General features: G+C 41.1%; 2 protein-coding genes across 2 annotated transcripts in view; both read left to right on the top strand.

Moving 5' to 3' along the window:
- Positions 1-1,702, top strand: part of LOC117465023 (parvalbumin, thymic-like) — a 3,388-nt gene extending 1,686 nt beyond the window's left edge. The window contains exon 4 of the mRNA XM_034107860.2: positions 467-1,702. Coding sequence (XP_033963751.1) covers positions 467-495 — 29 coding nt within the window. The 3' untranslated portion in view covers positions 496-1,702. The remainder of the gene's footprint in view (positions 1-466) is intronic.
- Positions 1,703-11,977: 10,275 nt separating this feature from the next.
- On the top strand, positions 11,978-17,398 carry pvalb3 (parvalbumin 3). The gene is made up of 5 exons (XM_034108063.2): positions 11,978-12,082; positions 12,531-12,603; positions 13,396-13,528; positions 16,805-16,914; positions 17,024-17,398. Exons 2-5 carry the CDS (start codon positions 12,543-12,545, stop codon positions 17,047-17,049), a joined length of 330 nt encoding a protein of 109 aa, XP_033963954.1. The 5' UTR covers positions 11,978-12,082; positions 12,531-12,542; the 3' UTR covers positions 17,050-17,398.
- The last annotated feature ends 1,329 nt before the right edge of the window (positions 17,399-18,727 follow it).

Raw genomic sequence — 18,727 nt, 5'->3', positions numbered from 1 at the left:
ATCCAAAGCGACTTACAGTAAGTGCATTCGACCAACAAAATACAAACTTGAAGAAAACAGAATCATATAAGTACATCAGGCTTCAAAGAGCAAAAACATTTCAAGTGCTACTCAACTGGCTTTAGATAAGCCAGCCCTTTATTAGTATATAAGTGCTTTGTTAATAGTTCTATCGCTCGAAGTGGAGTCGAAAGAGATGAGTTTTCAGTCTGCGCCGGAAGGTGTGTAAGCTATCTGCTGTCCTGATGTCAATGGGAGCTCATTCCACCATCTTGGAGCCAGGATAGCAAACCCACGTGTTTTTGCTGATGGGAAATACTAAAGTAACTTAAGTGCAGTTATATCAATCAGTGTCAATTTACTTTAACATGTTTGTAGTTTAATGAAATATCAGAAGTAATACATACTGAATGTGAAAGAACAGAATAAAGAAATGCCTAAAACTCTGTCTTTCTTCTCTTTCCAGAGTTTTCCGCGCTGGTCAAGTCCTCATAAATCATACGTCACCCCTATGATTTGTGTCATGGTGATAATCGCAGGGCGCTCTCTTTATTTAATATTGTTTGTTATCTTGAGTAAACAATAAGGAGTCATCCAGGGACCGTGTGTGTTGTAGTTGGAACGGAAAGTAATGCGATAAAGAAATGAAAATGAATTAAATGCTGCCTTTCTGCTATGTGTCTTTCCCTGCCAGAAATGTGAACAAATAAATATAATGTTTCTCTCTGAAGCGTTTCAGAGTGTTTTTTCCTGCTCATACGCAGCGAGATGCACATCCTCTTGTGTGTTGTTGTTGTTGTGTTGTTGTGATGTTATATTGAGCTCTGCAGGGTTACGTCTGTCCAGGCAGGCTTTGGTTTCTCCAATTAACGTCACGAGCAGATTTCCCTTCAATTTGACACCGTAGATGGGGTCATTTGGTGCGACTTATGTGTTTACACTTCAGCAACATTTCACCTATTGTCTTTGAAATACTTATTTTGGATAAACGATGACAACTAAGTGATTGTTCTCCACCATAAATCCAGTTCAATTTGGATCATGGATCATGACCCTTGAAACAATTTAAAATGTATAAGCTCAAAACACAATCTGTCTATTTTATGTTATTAATTCATAATGTTTTCATCAATTAATTATTATTTACCTTGTATTGAGTAATACAACAATATAAAACGCTGCATGTACATTTGAAGTCCTGCAATTGAAATAAGTAAAATTGCAAAGTGTTAGCAACAAATCATTCTTAAAAGAACAACAACAAAAACCATCATGCTTAAAAGCTGAGTCAGTTATATATTATTGATGCATTAACATATAAGCTTCAGTATCTTTAAGATGAACGAGGTGGAGGTCGTTTTGACCACTTTCAAACACGACAGGGCTGAAAAACAGATGCTTATTTGTAGTTAATTGTATAATGGAAACACTACATGTACCTTGAAATTGCACGTACAGTAAGTACAGATGAAGAATAACAGCATTTGTGCTTTTTTTGAAGATACTTTGCATTTCCAGGAAAGCTATTCAGTAATAATAAACTTTATTTATCTAGCACTGTTCAAAATCAAGTTCACAAGTTGCATACAATACAAAAGTATATATAAGAATACATAAACATACATAGCAATCACAAGATGAGAATCAGTTCAATGCAGCCTAGAAAAGAAGAAGATTCTTACTCTCTGGAGGAAATGGCATCTCGACGGTTCAGCTGTATGGCTCCACTGACCTGGCATGTTATTGGTGTGAGCTGCAGCTCGTGGGCACAGCTGGAAAAGACGCTCTGCAATGGGAAGCGTCTGGCAGAGCCTCGGCCTGCAGTGACCCGGTGTTCAGTGCCAATCTTTAGCTAGACTTCTGTCAATGAGCCAAATTTAATTGCTACTTTCTGTCACACGGCAGTGAAAGTAGGTCACTGCTATTTATGCTGCAGCAGGTAGAGCACCAGAGAAACCTCTTAACTCATTAATTAGTTCACAAAGAAGGGAAACATTTGTATTTACTGCAGATTGAAGCATTAAAGGTGCAGTCCTGGATGCTCGGTATAGGGAGAGTAAGATTAAGAGTTCTAAATATTTCACAATTTCTATTTTTTGAAATATTTTTCTCACAAATGTACATTCTCACAGTCTCAAATTACAGACCTGCTGGATTTCCCTGCTTGATGGGTTTCTTCCCCGCTGTGAGATGTGTGTAATTTAAACCTGATATTGAAGAAGGGCACGAATAGTTGCAGTATCTGTGGCAGAGTCGGTTGAGGTGAGAGACCTCACTTGACCACAGCAGATTTTAAAGACGACAGAGTTTCCCTGCTGAACATTTGAAATAGAAACTGTATTTCAGTCAGAAGCTTCTGAGAAATCCCACATCAGAAGCCACTGGAGTAAAGGAAGTGGAGGTTGGATACACTTTCAAAGAGATCAGTTTAAACCAGGGGTGTCCACACGTTTTTCACCGAGGGCCACATACAGAAAAATATACGAAGGATGGGCCACTCCCTAGAGGTATTTTGCCTCATAAGTTACGTTTTAAGTCAGCAAAATCAATCTAATGTAGGTTGTTACTTGAAAATGCTTTAAGAAACAAAACAGCCTTCTTCACAGCTCTCCATAGGGTTTCATTATGTTGGCGACTCAGTCCTTAAAACAGGGGCCTCAGATCGCTTATTATTAGGGGAAATGTGAAGGGTATATTTGACGCTTGTTATACAAATAAGTTATTGGGGTTTTTCTTATCAAGTTAGATTTGTTATGAAATGTTTTCAGATGTAATTGACTGGATTTATTTAAAAAGTGGGCTTATTAACACATGAATACAGTGTAATGTTTACATATATATTTAAGAAGTACAATACAAGACAAGCACAAGTTTAATTTGTGGGCCATATTCCATTATACTTTCAGAATTAGCTGAGGGCCGATTAAAAATGGTCCGCGGGCCGCATTTGGCCCCCGGGCCGTAGTTTGGACACCCCTGGTTTAAACGTTTATAGTACAGGTTTGATACAAAAAAACTAAAATCTGCTTATATTTTAATATCATCTCTATAAGTGGTCACATCTCAACACCGCCACCTCATGTTTAATAGACAAACAACAGCCTGCCTCCGTCATGAGATCAAATATGGGCATGGAAAGACCCTCTGCAACCGCCCTGTGATGCAATGAGATGATGATGATGATGATGATGATGATGATGATGATGATGATGATGATGATGATGCCCACGATATCAGTTGTTGATGTTTCCCAAAATAGCATCACAAATAGTTTCATCACCATAATGAGAAATGGACTGAATGGCTGTAAGAGCTCCTAAAATAAAACTTGGCTGTCGCTGCTCAGCCGCATGTAAGCAGATTATGATTATATGTGCGAATAAATTCAATGACGTGCTATCCAATCACAGCCCCTCCCCTGTTGGGGTCTCCATTTACACCCTCTGGCGAATACAGAGTTTACACTAGTAAAACGTTCATTAGACTTTGCATAAGTCTCCTTATTGTGACTGAAACGCTAAACTGTGCACGGTAACTTCCTGCAACTTCATATATTACGTTGAGCCAAACGCGTCAGAGCAAAGAGAGTCATTGGATCTGCATAAAAAAATGTAAAAACCCAAAACAAATAAAAACAAATATCATTTTTCCCCCTTATGTCACCACATATACATTTGGCTGCGACAAGAAATCGCAACAACCAGACAGTTCTCATTCATAACACTCCGTTCAATTTCTCACTATGGGATGCGCCTCATCGCGGAGCAAACAGAAGCATCAATCTCATTACACCAATCCTGATTGGCCGGTGATCTTGACGTCAGCGTCAGGACAAGCTTAACGGTCCACAGACTGAACCCAAATCAACCTGATCTCACCAGAATGCGTGACTCCACCACGACTCCTTAACACCGCATTGCGTGGTGGAGTCACGAACTTTGTTACATTTACGTGTCGGCACCACGCAAACAACCCCAATGTAAAGTGAATGAGGCTCCTTTGTCGTGGTGCACACACGCATTTCTACAACGTCCTGCAGTGAGCTTTTATTCTATAAAACGTTTTTAAAATCTACTTTATAGCTTGTAGTAACTCACGGGAGGCTTCTTTTATTTTATTTGTATTCATAATAATTTTTATTTCTCGTCAGAATGTATTATGGTGCATTAGTTACGATTTTTTTTTTGTTCTAAAAAAACAGTGCATTGTGTGTAATACAACTGTGATTTTTATTACATTAGTTAGTTTTTAAGGAAGGCCAGAGCTTCAGCTGTGTCCAATAGATTGTTCCCTTTAGTTAACGTTTTTTAAAAGAACATTATATTCCGATTTGATCATGTCCCCTTTATTGTATTACGGAGAGCAATGTGAGCGTCCATTCCCATTGGATAACGCAGGATTTTACACCCGGAAGTAAGCATTCTCTGTACTGTCGATTGATTTTACAGTGATATCTGCATTACTCATCGACTCAAAAACACCAGATTATCCTTGTTGATTACACAACATTGATTGGTTTAAATTGTGTACAATGCTTTTGTAATTTTCCCCTTCGATTCGGAGAAACAAATATTTGTTCAGTTTAGGATGGCCGAAGACACTACACTACCCAGAATCCTCAGCTATTGTTCCGCGTTGCCTCAAGCTCTGTAATTGGTTGACCTCCAACTGCATTCCATATGAAAAAAATCGTTTCGTAAAAGATAAATCCTACTTTATTCAGCAGTGCTTGCTTTACTCTTTGAAATTCATCACATGAATGCATTGTAATAAATGGTTTGGCTGCATTAAATATTACACATCTATCGTAGCTCTTTATTTGTATTTATCTACAGAGATCGGGCTCAGAATAGACCGGAAACTATTCTTTTACCGTTCTGTTTTAATTTCACAATAAAGTTAGTAGTAATCATTTGTTTTGATATTATTGTTTTTTATTAACTACTAGACGACTGGGTCATGTTAAGACCATCTTTTCTGTGTTGCTGTGGGGTTTTTACATCGCTTTTGTGTTACAAATATCAAAACAATAACTAAATATATCCGTCGTAAACTAAACCAGAAACAGCAGTATATTTTATTTTGTTAACACTGTAAACTTGACAGCTTTTTAACCCAAACCACCTACTGGTTAAAGCACGTTATTACACGTTTAGAGTAATATTGAAATCTTGAAAAGGGATGTCCAAAATAGCAATTATATACAGTTTTGTAGAGAATAACGAGTAATGTATATACTTTATAGGGATCTGCAGATACATATTTAGTCTTCTCAAGCACCAACAATCATTACATTACATTACATTGCATTTAGCTGACGCTTTTATCCAAAGCGACTTACAATAAGTGCGTTCGACCAACAAAACACAACCTTGAAGAAAACAGAATCATATAAGTACATCAGGCTTCATAGAGCCAAACATTTCAAGTGCTACTCAACTGGCTTTAGATAAGCCAGTCCTCCAATCAAATATCTCTCCTGATTGTTGGCACTTGACAATCACCTTCCCTGAATTTTACTCAGGTGTAACTAAAGTCTGCTTTAAGGGTTGTTTATATTTCACATCATTAATCAGAATCTGTAAAGTAACTAAAATAAATGTAGTGGAGTAAAAACACCAGGTTAACCTTAAAGAAACCCTCAGGATTATAAAAGACCCCCATCACTCCAGCCACAAACTGTTCTGTCTGCTGCCGTCTGGCACAACAGCCGCATTCTAGGAGAGGATGTGGCTGTTGTGGAGGACTATAGCACCTGGGAGTGCACTTATGGGCTGAACTGGAGGATCAACACTGACGCTGTGTACAAGAAGGGGATGAGCAGACTCTATTTTCTGAGGAAGCTGAGATCCTTCCACGTGTGCAGCAAGATGCTGGAGATCTTCTAGTCTGTTGTGGCCAGTGCACTCTTCTTTGCTGCGGTCTGCTGGGGGGGGCAGCATCAGAGCCGGTGACACCAGCAGGATCAATAAACTGATCAGGAAAGCTGGGTCTGTCATCGGCATCAAGCTGGACCCCTTTGAAGCTGTGGTGGAGAGGAGGACACTGAACAGGCTGTTGTCCATGATGGATAACCCACCCATCCTCTCCACCTGCAGCTGGACAGTCAACGGAGCTCCTTCTCCAACAGACTGCTGCAGCTCCGCTGTCACAAGGACCGATACAGGAACACATTCCTGCCCACTGCAATAACTCTATACAATAAATCATCTGCTCCATAGTTTCTCTAATACAACCTCGCTGTACATTGTACACATATATAATCTGTTCAATATTTGATATTCCATATTCCATTGTCATATTTTTGAATATGTATATTTGCATATATAATATCTACATGTATGTTTTCTATTTCAACACGTATATTTTCTATTTTCTTTTCTTTTCTTTCTATTCTTATTTATTTGTGGTTTTGTTTTATTGTAAAATGCCTTTTATGCTGCTGCAACAAAAACAATGTCCCAAATTGGGATCAATAAAGTACCATCTTATCTTATCTTACATCCGGACTAAAACCACCAGACTCAGGGACAGCTTCATCCCACAGGCCATAAGACTATTAAACACCTGAACTTTGAAATAACATCCATAACATTCATCTGGCTGCTACTTAGAAATGATTTGTCTAATATATCATATTCCAATCACTTGTATAGACTCTTATTGCACTATTTCACTTTTTACTATTTTTCTTTTTGTATTGACTTGCATTATTTTTTCTGTTTATCTGTTTTATTGTGTTGCACTGTTGGAGGAGCCTGTGACCTAAGGGGGGGGGGGGGGGGTATGAGACGTTCGATTCCTGTTTTGAATAGTGTGCCCTCCAGCATAAACTTCAACATCCAACATCCAATCACAGAGCTTGAGGACAAACCACGGGGTTTGTCAAGCAAAGCACATGGTGTAGTCCCAAACGATAGCTGAGGATTCTGGGTAGTGTAGTGTCTTCGGCCATCCTAAACTGAACAAATATTTGTTTCTCCGAATCGAAGGGGAAAATTACAAAAGCATTGTACACAATTTAAACCAATCAATGTTGTGTAATCAACAAGGATAATCTGGTGTTTTTAAGTTGATCAGTAATGCAGATATCACTGTAAAATCAATCGACAGTAAAGAGAATGCTTACTTCCGGGTGTAAAATCCTGCATTATCCAATGGGAATGGACGCTCACATTGCTCTCCGTAATACAATAAAGGGGACAGGATCAAATAGGAATATAATGTTCTTTTAAAAACCGTTAACTAAAGGGAACAATCTATTGGACACAGCTGAAGCTCTGGCCTTCCTTAAAAACAAACTAATGTAATAAAAATCACAGTTGTATTACACACAATGCACTGTTTTTTGAGAACAAAAATTCGTCGTGGTGGAGTCACGCATTCTGGTGAGATCAGGTTGACCCAAATATAACCATTTCGGTCGACGGGCGCTCGCCGGCTACTCCTTCTGCTTTGCAGGAAGACGGTAATACTAACGCCAGTTAGTATTGAAATCGACCTCGCCCTTCTCTTCCCCGGAAAGTAAGGTAGGTCTGATTTTTTCAAGCTAGCTTCCCCTTACTACCGACACCACGGTAGCGAGGACGCTTTTCTTTTTCTCTCTCACGGAGGAGAAAAGGATTAGAAGTATATTGACACACCAGTCAATATTCTTTGAGAACAAAGGACCCACACCGTCCCTTTTCCTCCGGATTAAGGATGGGTTGGTAACACTTTTCTCTCAACGACGTACCTGTTACGAGCGGGTCCTCTCCACGCCACGAGGCGAACAAGATGGACGCCTCTCCCCCTCACACCAGAGGAGTCAGGGACTCGGAGGCTCGGTCATGCGGCTGCGGGTTGAAGATAGCAGGCACAGACTCACACCAGGTCTGCTCGTCCTGCCTCGGGCTGGAACACGCCCAGGAGGCTATCTACAACCCGAAAGAGCCTCCACCGACGGCTAGCACACCAAGCTAGCTTGTTGGAACAGGACTCCCTCATGTCCACTGATTCGCCGTTTGGCAATCAAGACACGGGGGCGTCCGCCGCAGAGACTGAGCCCCTCACTGTTTCGGTCTGGGGCTCACTAAAGCGGCAGCTGCGGAACCGGGATCCCACGCCGTGTCAGGCCGGGACCCGGTGGCGGCAAGAGACGCGGGAACGGAGCCCCACGCCTCACCAGGCTGGAGCTCCCGGCGAGACCTCACCATGGTCTCGCCCGCGGAGGATGTCCTGGAATTAGACTACATGAAGGACGAAGAGGACACCTCTGAGTCCCTCCTGTCTGATTCGGATGAGCAAGAAGAAGATATCTTCATGTCATCGGCTCAAACGGCAAAGCCGGGAGCGATGGCTGCTCTCCCGGGCGATAGCACACCAGCTTTGCCCTGTCTGAGCATGGACCTGCAGGCCACGTGTCAGCGCGCTGCATCCAGGCTAGACATCCCGTGGCCCGAAATGGCCAAGGAGACCTCCAGGTCCCGTTACGAGGGGAAACATTCTCCCCAAGCAACGAGGACAAGGAGGCAACTCCTCCCGGTCTTCCCAGAGATGTTGGATGAGGTGTCGGTCTCGTGGAGGGACCGACCCTTTAGCAACAAGGCCCCAATCCAGGGTGCCTCCTCCCTAGACTGCGACGGTATGGAGAGGCTCGGCCTGCTCCGCATACCGCCGATGGAACTGCTGGTGGCAGCCCACCTCCTACCGAGGATGGGCCCGTCACCAAGCAGGAACCCCACGCTGCCAGCGAAGGTGAACCGTTTCCAGTCGACCATGACTGAACGGTCCTACAGAGCCGCAGCGTTGTCCGCCAGGGCTCTGAGCGTTTCCTCACTGCTAACCACATACCAAGCGGAGCTCTGTGAGGATATGTCGAGTAATCCTGGACCGGCTGTTCTGGACGAGTTGGCCGCGGTCACAGACATTTGTCTCCGTGTCCAACGCTGCGCCGTCCAGGCCACGGGCAAAACAATGGGTACGATGTACGGAAGCCGCGATAGCCTCGTTAAGACAACAGGGTATTCACCTGGCGACCTACCTGGACGACTGGCTGCATCTCGCACAGTCGGAGCAGGAGGCTGTTACGCAGACAAATGTCCTCGTAAAGCACCTGCTCAACCTGGGTTTCATAATAAACACAGAGAAGAGCATGTTGTGCCCCGCGCAGACTGTACTCTTCCTGGGTTTACACCTGAACTCGGTGACTTTTTCAGCCCGCTTGTCAGCGGAAATAGTGAAAGCTTTCCGAGCTTGTCTCGCTCTTTTCCAGCTGCGCAAACATGTTCTCTTCAGATCATGCCTGCGATTGCTGGGGACTCATGGCGTCAGCCATCCTGGTCGTACGACTGGAACGCTTACACATGAGGGAGTTTCAGCGCTGGGTGGCCGCCCTAAAACTAAAGTGAGTGATGGTTACTGTGAAATGCGTAATGGCACTGCGCCACTGGCTGCACCCGACTTTTATAGTACGAGGTGTGCCTATGGGTGCTGTCCTTTCACGGAAAGTGGTCACCACGGACGCATGTCTGACAGGTTGGGGAGGTATTTATGAAGGTCGCACGGTGAGGGGTCTCTGGAGCAGAGACCTCCAGCGGGCGCACATAAATTACCTGGAGCTTGTAGCGGTGTTTCTCACCCTAAAATGCTTTCTGCCTTTCCTCAGGGGACATCACGTCCTCGTGAGGACAGACAATACGACCACAATATCGTATATTAACCGCCAAGGGGGTTTGGGTTCTCTCCAGTTACACACACTGGCGCACAAACTGATCCTATGGAGCGGTAGACGTCTCCTCTCTCTGAGAGCGACGCACGTACCGGGAGTGATGAACCTCGGGGCAGATCTACTGTCCAGATGTGCACCACTTTATGCAGACTGGACTCTACATCCAAGGATTGTGAGCCAGCTGTGGGTGCGTTATGGCAGAGCCGCGGTGGATCTGTTCGCATCAAAAGACAACGCTCAGTTTCAGCTGTTCTTTTCGATGCGCGATCTAAATGCACCGTTAGGCGTGGATGCACTCGCGCACGATTGGCCCCCGGGCCTTCTGTACGCGTTCCCACCCCTGGCTCTGATACCCCCAACTCTGGCCAGAGTGAGAGAGCAACGCCACACACTTATTCTGATAGCTCCACACTGGCCAGCTATGTACTGGCTAGCGGAGATATATCAGCTGCTGTGCGGCAGCCATGGCAGCTCCCACTACGCAGGGACATACTGTCCCAAGCGGGGGGGTCGATCTTTCACCCACACCCAGAGCGCCTGGCTCTATGGGCCTGGCCCGTGAGTGGTACAATCTGAATACAGTGTGACATGAAGCTGACCCTGGCAGCTGTCAAGCGAGCCAGTGGCACTCATGCACTATCTGTACATCCTTCATGCACTCAGTTCGCCCCAGGGCAAACAGAGTGTGGTTGAAGCCCAACCCTGCCTTTATCTTAAGGCGGTTGGTTCAGGTACCACATTTGATATTGAGGCATCCTCCCCGCCACTGTATTCCTCCGGGGAACAGCGGCCGGATTTGCCGTGTCTAGCCCGTGCTTTACGCACGTACAGGGACAGATCAAGGGTGCTTCGTCATAATGACCAACCCCTTGTGTCCTGGGCTAACCCTTATAAGGGCAAGCCTGTTACTAAGCAACGGCTCTCCCACTGGTTTGTGGAAGCAATTGCTTTGGGGCCCATACGAGTCAGAGTTCGCAGGCACCCTCGGGTCCGCGAGCTCTTTCGACTCAGGATCTGGCTGCATCCTGGGCTCTGTCCAGGATGTCTCCCACCCGAGCTGGTCCTCGCCGCTCACTTTTGTCCGCCTCTTAACAGGCTGGACGTTCTGCTCCCAGTGTGGCCCGAGCAGTGCTGGGCACCTGGTTGAGTCAGAGCTCCACCTGTTAAGTTCTGGTTGGTTTGGTGATTTTCGAGATAAGCTCGTCTGACAATACGGGAGCTACAATTTCCCATAGTGAGACATCGAACGGAGTGTTATGAATGAGAACTATAGGTTACTTACGTAACCCCAGTCCTCAGAGTAACATGAAGTGAGATGTCTCACCAGAAGGCCCTCCTTGCTATGGTGAAGCGAGAAGAGGTGCTTATTTTGAATGAAGCATGCGTCGTAGCGCAAGCTAATTATAGGGGGTGAATTCCCTGACGCTGACGTCAAGATCACCCGCCAATCAGGATTGGCGTAATGAGATTGATGCTTCTGTTTGCTCCGTGATGAGGCGCATCCCATAGTGAGACATCTCACTTCATGTTACTCTGAGGCCTGGGGTTACGTAAGTAACCTATAGTTCTGGCACTGGCATGCCAGCGAAGCCATTGCAGACATTTTACGCATACCAATTACGCACAGGCTCATTTTCACCACAACTGTCCAGGTGATTATGATGGGATGACTTGTGATTTTTTATTATCTAAATAATCAGAAATAACTACATTGTATTTTAAAAGTCCTTTTTATTTATCAAGGAACCACTAAGAAGCCTTTTTTGGCTGAAATGGGGAAGCAAACCTTTAAACTGCCATTTAAAGGGCCATACACACCGTTTAATTTTTAAATGTAAAAGTCACATTGGAGTTTCATAAAAAGCCTTTGAATAATAATGAGAAGTGTCTTAAAATACTGATAAAAAAGTGAAAATAGTGTCATTTTTAAACATATCTGATAAGTAGCTGAACTGACTCATGCTATAAAAACCTGCTATAACTGTCGGATCATTTATTATAAGAAGTTTACAAAATGTTTCACTCCATACTGCCAGTTAAACCGATCAAAACTACATACAGAGTACGTTTCACCCAAATCAGCAGCGTATATTCATAGCCCTATGCAATATCAAGCTCTTTTGCATAGGCATACACTTCGACTACCATTTAAGCATCTTCATTTATGTGCATATAAATAGATCAGCTCTGTCTACTGGACACATTTTTCGACCGACTGCTTTGACTGCTTTGCACACAGTGTCAATTACATAGCCTATGCATCATATTTCGGGTGAGTGAAGGTATATAAGCTTGCAGGAGAGGCTGAAGGGTTCACTGCAGTGATCTCCTTCAACTGAACGAATCCACTCTAGTCTCTAGATAATCCCCAAGGTGAGTTTCAAAGAGGAGCAGCAAACCTTTAAAAATCTACTGCCTGAAAGCAAAGAGAGCTTCAGGGGCTTCAACTCCAAGCAATGGGATTTAAAAATCGAGGAAAGGGCCAGAATCAGAAGCTCAGAGTTTGGACTAACTGATGAACCAAATGGAGAAAAAAAAATCTATTGCAGCCAAAGGATATTTTGCCTTGGAGGGCTTTGATTTTGAGAAAATTGGACTACCTTTTTCTGATCATTTTGGGGCTGCCAGAGAGGAATACTCACAGAAAGCAACAAAGAAAAGATATACTGCATGCCATTAAATAAGTTTACATGTAGCTTTTTAACTTTGACCGCTGTAATGTAGAAGTGAGGGGGTTTAACATGCTAAGATTCAAAGTGCTTAACCCTGTCTGATTCGCTGCAGCTCAACTGATGACTTGTCCTCTGCTCTCCTCCCTCAGTAAAAAACAAAAATGGCACTTGCAGGAACCCTGAAGGAGGCTGACATCACTGCAGCCCTCGCAGCTTGCAAAGGTAAACCACATGAAAATGACACAGCATTGTTCAGGACAGATAGCGACTCGTGCACAAAAACAGGCAACTCGTCATATTTCAGTATTCTTACTCATTTAATGCCGACTTTCCTGCAGCAGAATACCATTTCTAACACAGAATCACACTACCAGATTACAGCAAATGGGACTTTAAAAGCCATTTTTGCAGCTTTGAAATGTAACTAAGTACATTTTTAAAGTGCTTCAACTCTACTTAAGCACTTACTACTTCTACTTTACTATATTAACTGCATTTTTGTACTCCTTTACACTTTTTGATGACATGAGTTACTCTCAGATTTCAATCATAGATACAAAATATATATATCACCTTCTGAATTATAACAGCTTAAGATACTCAGCTAAATTACTTTTACAGATGCAACATGCAATAGTATACACAATTCAATCTAATATATATACAATCCAATTTTATATATTGTATATTACTCTCAAATGGGCTTTTTGATGCTAATATTGTCGAATGCAGGACATTTCATTGAGATATAGGATTTTGAACACTCATAAATAGTGGTAATTTTGAGTGAGCTATCGATATTACTTTACCCAATGAACTCTTAACATATACAACCATTTATTTGAACATGTGTCAGTACAGAAAAACCTCTTAAACGCTGAATGACAGTCAGGGCAGAGGTTTGGGAAGAATAGGAACAAACCACCAGACCTTGTAAACGATACCAGAACAAAACACACTTCGGTTTCTGTGTGAAATTCCTAAAACATCAGATCTCATATCTTCTCCTCACAGCTGCTGAGTCTTTCAAGCACAAGGAATTCTTCGCTAAGGTCGGCCTGTCCGCCAAGAGCGCTGATGACATCAAGAAAGCTTTCGGGGTCATTGATCAGGACCAGAGTGGCTTCATTGAGGAGGAGGAGCTGAAGTAAGAACACTTCTTAGACCCTCACTTAAGAAACTCTAAACTATCTCAATTCTACCTCATACTTAACTTACTACTATCTCAACTCTACTCCATACTTAACTTACCACTATCTCAACTCTACTCCATACTTAATTTACTATCTCAACTCTACTCCACACTTAACTTACCACTATCTCAACTCTACTCCACACTTAACTTACCACTATCTCAATTCTACCTCATACTTAACTTACTACTATCTCAACTCTACTCCATACTTAACTTACTACTATCTCAACTCTACTCCATACTTAACTTACTACTATCTCAACTCTACTTCATACTTAACTTACTACTATCTCAACTCTACTCCACACTTAACTTACTACTATCTCAACTCTACTCCACACTTAACTTACCACTATCTCAATTCTACCTCATACTTAACTTACTACTATCTCAACTCTACTCCATACTTAACTTACTACTATCTCAACTCTACTTCATACTTAACTTACTACTATCTCAACTCTACTTCATACTTAACTTACTACTATCTCAACTCTACTCCATACTTAACTTACTACTATCTCAACTCTACTTCATACTTAACTTACTACTATCTTAACTTACTACTATCTCAACTCTACTTCACACTTAACTTACTACTATCTCAACTCTACTTCATACTTAACTTACTACTATCTCAACTCTACTCCATACTTAACTTACTACTATCTCAACTCTACTTCATACTTAACTTACTACTATCTCAACTCTACTCCATACTTAACTTACTACTATCTCAACTCTACTTCATACTTAACTTACTACTATCTTAACTTACTACTATCTCAACTCTACTTCACACTTAACTTACTACTATCTCAACTCTACTTCATACTTAACTTACTACTATCTCAACTCTACTCCATACTTAACTTACTACTATCTCAATTCTACTTCATACTTAACTTACTACTATCTCAACTCTACTCCACACTTAACTTACTACTATCTCAACCCCATACTTAACTTACTACTATCTCAACTCCATACTTAACTTACTACTATCTCAACTCTACTTCATACTTAACTTACTACTATCTTAACTTACCACTATCTCAACTCTACTCCACACTTAACTTACTACTATCTCAACTCTACTCCATACTTAACTTACTACTATCTCAACTCCATACTTAACTTACCACTATCTCAACTCTACTCCACACTTAACTTACTACTATCTCAACTCTACTTCATACTTAACTTACCACTATCTCAACTCTACTCCACACTTAACTTACTACTATCTCAACTCCATACTTAACTTACCACTATCTCAACTCTACTCCATACTTAACTTACTACTATCTCAACTCCATACTTAACTTACCACTATCTCAACTCTACTCCACACTTAACTTACTACTATCTCAACTCTACTTCATACTTAACTTACCACTATCTCAACTCTACTCCACACTTAACTTACTACTATCTCAACTCTACTTCATACTTAACTTACTACTATCTCAACTCTACTTCATACTTAACTTACCACTATCTCAACTCTACTCCACACTTAACTTACTACTATCTCAACTCTACTCCATACTTAACTTACTACTATCTCAACTCTACCTCATACTTAACTTACTACTATCTCAACTCTACCTCATACTTAACTTACTACTATCTTAACTTACTACTATCTCAACTCTACTTCATACTTAACTTACTACTATCTCAACTCTACTTCATACTTAACTTACTACTATCTCAACTCTACTTCATACTTAACTTACTACTATCTCAACTCTACCTCATACTTAACTTACTACTATCTCAACTCTACCTCATACTTAACTTACTACTATCTTAACTTACTACTATCTCAACTCTACTTCATACTTAACTTACTACTATCTCAACTCTACTTCATACTTAACTTACTACTATCTCAACTCTACTTCATACTTAACTTACTACTATCTCAACTCTACTTCATACTTAACTTACTACTATCTTAACTTACTACTATCTCAACTCTACTTCACACTTAACTTACTACTATCTCAACTCTACTTCATACTTAACTTACTACTATCTCAACTCTACTCCATACTTAACTTACTACTATCTCAACTCAACTCCATACGTAACTTACCACTATCTCAACTCTACTTCATACTTAACTTACTACTATCTCAACTCCATACTTAACTTACCACTATCTCAACTCTACTCCACACTTAACTTACTACTATCTCAACTCTACTCCATACTTAACTTACTACTATCTCAACTCTACCTCATACTTAACTTACTACTATCTCAACTCTACTTCATACTTAACTTACTACTATCTTAACTTACTACTATCTCAACTCTACTTCATACTTAACTTACTACTATCTCAACTCTACTTCATACTTAACTTACTACTATCTCAACTCTACTCCACACTTAACTTACTACTATCTCAACTCAACTCCATACTTAACTTACCACTATCTCAACTCTACTCCACACTTAACTTACTACTATCTCAACTCTACTCCATACTTAACTTACTACTATCTCAACTCCACACTTAACTTACCACTATCTCAACTCTACTTCATACTTAACTTACTACTATCTCAACTCTACTCCATACTTAACTTACCACTATCTCAACTCTACTCCATACTTAACTTACTACTATCTCAACTCTACTCCATACTTAACTTACCACTATCTCAACTCTACTTCATACTTAACTTACTACTATCTCAACTCTACTTCATACTTAACTTACTACTATCTCAACTCTATTTCATACTTAACTTACCACTATCTCAACTCTACCTCATAATTAACTTACTACTATCTCAACTCTACTTCATACTTAACTTACCACTATCTCAACTCTACTTCATACTTAACTTACTACTATCTCAACTCTACTTCATACTTAACTTACTACTATCTCAACTCTATTTCATACTTAACTTACCACTATCTCAACTCTACCTCATAATTAACTTACTACTATCTCAACTCTACTCCATACTTAACTTACCACTATCTCAACTCTACTTTAGAGTTAACTTACCACTATCTCAACTCTACCTCATACTTAACTTACTTAACTTATCCTGAAAGAAATACAATGAGAATAATTGAATGAGATTTTCTGACATCTACAAACTCTCAAAACCAATCATGATCATGCAGAATAAATATTTAAATATCTTTTCCATCTATATCTGGATGCGTTATTTACTGAGTGTCTCTCTTCCTCTCCAGGCTGTTCCTGCAGAACTTCTCTGCCAGTGCCAGAGCTCTGACTGATGCTGAGACCAAGGCTTTCCTGAAGGCTGGTGACATCGATGGTGATGGCATGATTGGAATCGATGGTGAGAAGAAAAATGGGAATGTTATCTGGAAATAAAACCAAATTAAGAAGCTTTAAATATATCAAAAGAGATCTTGAAATAACCTCTTTCTTTCTTTGTCTTCCTGCAGAGTTCGCCTCCATGGTCAAGGCTTAAATGGAGAATCAGACAACTTCCTACATCCCTTCTCTTAATTAAGGAACAACTTGAGCCAAGACATAGTCCTCTCTTTTCCCTTTCACTCTCTCTCTCACTCACTACACCAGTTTTATACAAATGACCTCTCACCCCCCTGACCGAAAAAACAAGCCTCCTCTCTCTCTCTGTCCACGATGAATGTACCTTTCGAAGTGTATAGCTTGGTTGACTTGTGTCTTTCTCTCTCTCTCTCACTGCTGTCCTCATTTTACTATGTGAGTTTTGCTTATTGTGAAATCAGCGATGATGCACTTTTATGGAAAACGGATGAATAATGAGATCATAATAAAGTTTCTTTTTCAATAAAGTCTGACTGGTCTTCAATATGGTTCTGAATTAGAAAATCTAAAAATACTTTGACAGCAAAGGTCCTAACTAGAGCTGGGACTCGATTAAAACAATTAATCTAATTAATTAGAGGCTTTGTAATTAATTAATCGAAATTAATCGCATTTTTAATCAAATATACATATTTGACCTGAGAACAGTGAGAAGCAATTTTCACATGGATTTTACTCCAAGTGGTCTACAGTCCAAGTGCATGACATTAAGGATTTTGGGAGATGGCCCTGGGCCATCTAAGCTAATTTACAGATGGCCCTGAGCCCAATAGAGATTGCCCTGAAAAATGCACGCGGACGAAATGGCACGAAGGGTTTGGGGGGCCTCCGTCCCCCTAGAACATTTTGATTTTTGCAGGTCTTAGATGCTGTCTGGTGCATTCTCTAGACTGAATTATAAGATGAACCACCACAATATTATATTGTACAATTTCAATTTTATTCTTCATTTCACTTGTTTGTTTGTTCTTGTTTGTGTTTGCTCGCTTGCATGCCCTGCATAGCTATAAGAAATACTTAAGTTGTTGGCAGGGTTGGGTTGTAACGGAATACATGTAACGGTGTTACGTAATCAGAATACAACAATCAAGTAACTGTATTCAGCTCGCGTTCCATTGGAAAATGAGTAATCTGATTACAGTTACTTTCGTAAACCTGAAGTGAATACATTTTGGATTACTTATTGGAATTATTGGTGGAAAGATTTCCTCTCAACATGTAATATTCATTAGTAGTAGGCAGTGGCGACTGGTCATTAGGGGCAGGTGGGGCACAGCCCCACCTAGTGTCAGCAGACAGTGTTAAAATAATGATTACAACAAAATGCAAAAAATAAATTAAAAAATATATAAAATATATTTTAAGATCATGTTTAATCATCTCATTCGTCTGTACATTGCTGTTTTAGTCTGTGTTCTTCTAATTTGTGTCTACAGTGTGTGCCTATTGAGCTGTTTAGAGCCATGTGGGACAAAACCTGATCCTGCCCCTCCCTCTGACTGTCTAAGTGAACGGTGACTGCAAAAACTACACTGCGCATGCTCAGAGTATTTTCCTATTTAATGTGTGTGGCAAAAAATAATGACCATAGGGGCAAAGTGCTGCCATCCCCACCATACGTCATCTCACATAACTCAGAGCTGATTGGCTGTAAGTACGTGTGCCGCGAAAAGTGTGCTGTGTGAAGAGGAGGAGAGAGAGCTGCAGTGAGGCGTCCTAAAACCCGGAAGTAAGCTGCGCATGGCTTCCCTCCACAAAAAAGCAACGAGATTTCTCCATAGGATTTTAGAAAATAG

Source organism: Pseudochaenichthys georgianus, chromosome 19 (genome assembly GCF_902827115.2).
Source record: "Pseudochaenichthys georgianus chromosome 19, fPseGeo1.2, whole genome shotgun sequence".
In the NCBI taxonomy this organism is placed as follows: domain Eukaryota; kingdom Metazoa; phylum Chordata; class Actinopteri; order Perciformes; family Channichthyidae; genus Pseudochaenichthys; species Pseudochaenichthys georgianus.
The sequence above is the reverse complement of the archived record's forward strand: the minus strand, read 5'-3'. Positions and strand labels throughout refer to the sequence as shown.